This window comes from Nicotiana sylvestris, chromosome 1, assembly GCF_000393655.2.
Source record: "Nicotiana sylvestris chromosome 1, ASM39365v2, whole genome shotgun sequence".
NCBI lineage: Eukaryota > Viridiplantae > Streptophyta > Magnoliopsida > Solanales > Solanaceae > Nicotiana > Nicotiana sylvestris.
In genome coordinates, this window is record NC_091057.1 from 106391620 (window position 1) to 106397814 (window position 6195).

The following is a 6195-nucleotide window of genomic DNA, read 5'->3' on the forward strand; positions in this document are numbered from 1 at the left end:
TAACGTCTTTATCAAGTGGTCAATTTTATATGCTTCAAGGCAACTTTTTGCTTGGGCGGGTAATATAGTTTACATTTTAGGGAAAAGGAAAGAGAAATTCACCATACTTTATAAACAATTTAACATATTTTTACAAATTTCAGGAGTTAACATTATAAAATTAAATAGGATGGAGGAAAATGTGTGGATTAGTTTGTGATACTTTTAAAAGGGAAAAGAAAAACAGTAAGTACAATAAGGAAAGGATTAATGGGATGGATGAAAATGGTTCCCCAAAATAATACAAAAAAAAGTACGATGTTAAAAAGCAAAACATAATTGTTGAAGGGGGATTAACTAATCCTGTGTGAAAAGGAAGATTGTTTTAATAGATTTTTGACGAACTTCTACTTACGTTATTAACTAAAAAAAGTAAAATTTGCTTTACACAGCATAAAGCAATCTTTTTAGGTGAAAAATCCAAATTTTATTAGCTAAATAAGTTATGAAATTTGTTTTAAAGTTCACTTTCACTGCTTAAACTTCACATAAACTACTTGTTAAATAAGTGAAGAAATTTGCTTTACGCAGCATAAATGCAAACTCTCGTACGTGCAAATGTAAAAGTTCTATTTGATGATTATGATGAAATGATTCACTTGATGATCCGCATGATCATTACACTTTTTAGTTCATGGGACTCATCTACCTTTTATCTTGTTTAGCGGGAGCTACTTTGCTAATAATATATAGGAAAATTAAAGGAGTCTTTCACAAAAGAAAATTTCCAATAATTTTTATATTATTATTTAAAACAACAGCAAATCCAGTATAATCCTATAGTATAACATTATTCCTAGGAGTGAGCCCGGATACGGCGGTCGCGAGAACACCATAACTTTTAATGTGAATTTATCACTGCTCATAAAAATCAGTACTCGGACCTATGCTAATATCCGACTATTTTTGAAGATATTTGCAAGTATATATGGAGTTTTTGTTTAAGTTTTTAGTGTTTGTGACTCCTCAACTCATCATGCGCATCCCCCTCTACTTATTCCTACCTTGCGAGGCTACAAATGTTGTTTTGGGTGGACTCTTGGATCAAGAAAAGATGATAAAAGAGCAATAATTTTTCTATTATTATTTACATTTCTTAAAAAATGATTGGAATCTTGGTTAATTCGAATTCATTCACGGAAGCTTATTTACAAAAAAAACTATGAAGTTTTTTCTGTCATTCATAAGGTTCGAATTGAGATCTTTATTGATGGAGAAATCCCATGCAACTCCGATTTAAAAAAAGAAAAAAACCCTAAAAAATAGCAAATGTGCATGTGGTGTATCAAGAACAATAACACCTGCTCCCCCGCCACCAACGAATTAAACAAAGCCACGCCCTCTCAAGCTCTAGTTATATCTATACGTGGCACCAAATCATTGGTTAAACCACCTCCCCAACAAGAAAACAAAAAAATTATACACAGAGAAAGATTGTGCGCCCCACAAATCTCATCTGCTGAGGAACTGTATGCACTTCTTCTTCAACTTCTAAAATTTTCTGCAACTATACATACAGCTTTCTGTATCTATACTCAAAACCCTACAAATGGTGAAGTTGTAGACAGAGAAAAAAAAGTGAGCTAAAAGCTTGGGCGAAATGCCCACGTCACCTGAAGAAAACCCTAACCCTAAGGTTAAATTACCGGCGCCGACGAAGAAACGGCGGTCGAGCTTATCGGATATATGGTACAACAAGGATCCTCAGGCGTTGAAGCAATTAGTGCTTCAAATGCGAGCTCAATCGGTTTCTAATTCAACTACTCCACCTTCTGAGCCCGATTCTGATACCCAAACCCTAACCCTAGACGACCCGGAACCGACCCGTTTCTCTGCTCCGGATTATATTGACTTGCTCTCTGATGAGTTGCTGTTGAGTGTGCTTTCGAAGGTTCCAGAAGAACAGCAGCACATTTCGAATTCATTGGTTTGTAAGCGTTGGTGTAATCTTAGTGGGAAGTTGGTTAGGTCTATTAAGCTGTTGGATTGGGAATTTTTGGAATCTGGGAGGCTAAGTTATAGGTTCCCGGGTTTAATTGACGTTGACCTAGTTCGAGCTTGTGTGAAATCAAGGAGGAATTCGGGGATTGTTATGAGTCATAGGCTCGTTTCGTTGCATTTGGACTCGAGCTTTGTCAATGGAGGGTTTGTTAGGAAAGACGGGTTTTTGGGGAAAGAGGTGGTTGATGGAGGGGTTAAGGTTTTAGTTGAGGGTTGTGCTAATTTAAGGAGAATGGTGTTGATGAATGTGAGTGTAGAGGGGCTGAGTTATTTGGGGGAAAAGTGTGAAACTTTGCAGGAGTTGGAATTGCATTTCTGTGATGACTTTACATTGAAGGGGTTATTTGGTTGTAGGAATTTGCAGATACTGAAATTGGTTGGTTGCATTGATGGGTTGTATAATTCAATGGTTTCGGATATAGGGTTGACTATTTTGGCTCAAGGGTGTAGGCGTTTATTTAAGCTTGAGCTGGTCGGATGCGAAGGAAGTTATGATGGGATCAAAGCAATTGGGCAGTGCTGTCAGATGCTAGAGGAATTGGTACTTTGTGATCATAGGATGGATGGTGGGTGGTTGTCAGCTCTGTCATATTGTAGCAACTTGAAAACTTTGAAGCTTAATTGTTGTAAGGTTTTGGATTCAAGTCCTGGCCCTGATGAGCACTTGGGTTCCTGTTCTACTCTCGAGGAGCTACATTTAGACCAGTGTCAATTACGGGACAAGCAAGGTGTGAGAGCATTGTTTCTGGTCTGTGAAACTGTTCGAGAGCTTGTGTTTAGGGACTGTTGGGGATTAGACAACACTATATTTGCCACTGCAAGTGTTTGTCGGTATGAACACATTTTGATTTTGTTTATATATGGTATATGCCAGTACTACTTCTCTAACTTGAACAAATGGTCACCTGATGAATTTAAGATTGACGTATGTTTTTTAAAATTATGAATGCATGTAGAGAATGGAAAAATTGCTGTATATATAAGGAAAATTTCATCTTTAACAATTGACTGAACAACTTTTTCGGGAGAATTTCTCTGTTTGCAAACACAAATGAGATACGTGCATTCTTATCCAGCCTTTAGAAAAGACTAGTTTTGTCCTTTGTTGATTAAAATTCTGTGTTATTAATCTAAAAGGAGGGCACTGATCAATCTTGAGATGAGATAAATTATCATCATTAAATGCACAAAGTGCTCTATAATCAGTTTGAGAGCTAATATTACTATCTTTATTTATATTTTGGCAGCTTTTCTTTAAAGAAAACAACCAACTGCAGTCAAGTGCTGTTTTTACTGCTGATTTGATACACATTTCTTTCTTAAACAGGAATATGCATCTAGCTTGTCCATGAACTTCATAAGTAGAATGATAATGTAATAAGTGTTAGCTGACACTGTTCCAAGATTAATGGGAACTTTTTCTTTTCTAGGAGCTTGAGATTTCTCTCTTTGGAAGGATGCTCCTTGCTCACGACTGAAGGATTAGATTCGGTAGTTCAGTCATGGACAGTGCTTGAAAGGCTTAGGGTAGTCTCATGTAACAATATAAAAGATAGTGAAATAACACCACAACTAGCGAGTTTATTTTCTGTTCTCAAAGAGCTAAAGTGGAGGCCAGATTCTCGGTCTTTCCTTTCATCAGGTCTTGAAGGGACTGGAATTGGGCAGAAAGGTGGTAGATCGTTGCGGAGGAAGTGAAGTGTGGACAAACTGATGCTGAGAAATGGATTCCTTTGTACACCTTGAGAGGTTTAGCCGTGCAAATACTATGAAACTGCAAGTAATAACCTTTGACTGTTTTGGCATGTGCACTCTGTCAAAACTCTGAAGATGCTTTCATTTGCTGGTTTATAGCCAATTAACAAAATTCTCTTTAGGTTTAGAACCATAATTTTTTCTCAGTTTTGTACATGGGTTAGCCTTTTTGTACCAAATACAGTGTTAGCTCTAGCTGTGTGTTTTAGATATTCAGTTCTTTTTGAACAACTGGAGTATATGTGTATGAGATTTTTAAATCTGATAAATGTACTGAATTTCGAGGAATAAAGAAGGGAGTCAAACACATTTTTACAATGTTACGTTTCATGTGGCATTGCTACTTCTTTGAGCTTCGGCTGTACTTTTTCTTTTCCCCTCATTGACAGAAGAAAGAATTCTGCCTGTCTAGGTGCTGGATCGAGTACATACTATGATCTATTTTCTCCACATGCAGATCCCCCCTTCAGTTAGGTTACCTTTATTTTCTAGACTTTGCATCAGACATGAATGATCTCACTATGAATCTTTTATTTGTCAACATTCTGATGAAGGTGAAGTATCGCTCCTGTGTAATTTGCTAATATCTTGTGGAGCTACAGAGAAAATTTTGAAAATGGATCTTTGCAGGGGCTTCTTATTTCTTCTGAAATTTTCCTTGTATATGAAACACTAATAAAATGGGCCATTTCAAGTTTGAAACTATGCTGCACAGGAGGAGAGCCAGAATTGTACTTGACTCTGCAAATCTCAGTGTGTGGTGATCTGAACCTCGTGATGAAGCCGTGGAGATGGGACATGAGTGGTATCGCTCTGAGCAGGTACATTAAGGTTGTGTCAGTATATGATCTTCTGTCGAATGCCACAGGTTTCTTGTTTTTCTGCCATCCGTTTAATTTTTTCCTTCCCTCCAACTATGATGATTCCTACACTATTATCCTATGAATAACAGAAAGAGAAAATTAAACAAAAGATAATCTTGCAAGAAATACTACTGCAGTGAGAGTTCCATATTGCGAAGCAGCTACAGAGCTACTTACTCTACCTTATTGCAAAAAAAAAAAAGAAAAAGTGTTGGACGTGCATTTTTAAAGGTAGTTTTGTATGCAGATTCTTCTTATGCAATGAACAAGGTGATTTTGTAGTCTTACCAGGACCACTCTTTCCCTCGGTTTTTTCTCCCAATATCAAGCGAATACATTTCTATTGTCACCTAAGAGGATCTCCAAGAAGAATAAAAATCAGTGTATTTTATGCTTCCCACCCCTATATTTAATCGGTGCTGGCCAAAAATCATGACCCGTCTTTCGTTTCCAGTTATTTGATTCCCCCCCCACCCCCCACCCCTCACCTAGATTTGGATGACTTTGCGAAGGATTAAAGAATTTTTGCTCAGTTTGTCCATGAAGAATCATGCCTGCATTTCGGTGGTATGGAAGTGTATGCTCATATGCTAAAAGGAGTTATGCCAACTGAAAACCCCTGAGGGTCAATCATCAGTGATAGAGTATGTGTGTGTGATGCTTCAGTAAATATATATGATCATTCACTATAATAAGAAGCTACTTCTATTAATTTGCCTCTTGTAGCAGAATCATTATATGCAAGTAGAGTGACTACCTCAATTTGTAATGTATTGACAGAGAATATTAAAATTCTCTGTTGTAGATATCATTCTAAATATCAATAAACCTGTTCAAGGGTGTGCTACACATGTTGCTCAAATAATTGTCAAGTGTCTTATCATTGTACCTTTTTGCGTAATATGGCTCCTAGCAATATGTTGTGTTTTTCGTGAGTTTTTGAAGCTGCTTTCTTCTTGGTTGCAGGTGATGACATCTAACAAATTATCCTGCTTGAAGAGGTCTTCTTCTTCTACGTTTAGAAACTTCTTATTGACTTCGTGAATCATAGTGAAGGGCATGGGGCTTTCTGGTAGCTGGAATTTCTTGCTTTGAGTACCCGGAGGTCACACAAAGTTGACTTCTACTATCGCAACTAATTGGGCTTTTGTGTTTTATTAACAAATGGTTTCAACATTTATAAGGCTCGAGATATCCTCTGTAGGCCATGTAAAAATAGCACGGGCTAGCCTTTTCGGATCGGTCTTTCAAAAATAGCCAGCGTTTGTAAAGTCATTAAAAAATAGCCACTATTTTGCTGCAACATGGAAAGTTCCAGCATAATATACTAGAGATCGGTGCACCTGTCTATGAAAATATGCTGGAAGTCTAGTATATTATATTAGAACTTCAGTATATTATATCGGAGTATTTTCCGGATTTTGAACAGTGTTTTCATTCAGATTTATCTTTACATGAAAAATGTCTAAAATTTCAATTACTTTTGAAAACTGTGGCTATTTTTGAACGATCACTTGTAAATCTGATTATTTTTGAA

The 6195-nt window shown here is 36.8% G+C and overlaps 1 protein-coding gene across 2 annotated transcripts; it reads left to right on the plus strand.

Annotated features, from left to right (window-relative positions):
- The first annotated feature begins 1470 nt into the window (after nt 1-1470).
- On the plus strand, nt 1471-5912 carry LOC104226611 (F-box protein At5g51380-like). Of its 2 annotated transcripts, XR_011404917.1 has the most exons (4): nt 1471-2871; nt 3471-3820; nt 4511-4616; nt 5625-5912. XR_011404917.1 is itself a non-coding variant. In XM_009778640.2 (2 exons), exons 1-2 carry the CDS (start codon nt 1640-1642, stop codon nt 3736-3738), a joined length of 1500 nt encoding a protein of 499 aa, XP_009776942.1. In that variant the 5' UTR covers nt 1471-1639; the 3' UTR covers nt 3739-4118. The 2 variants fall into 2 exon arrangements, 1 of the variants encoding a protein (XP_009776942.1); XM_009778640.2 differs by lacking the exons at nt 4511-4616; nt 5625-5912 and having other exon boundaries at nt 3471-4118.
- Nucleotides 5913-6195: the final 283 nt, after the last annotated feature.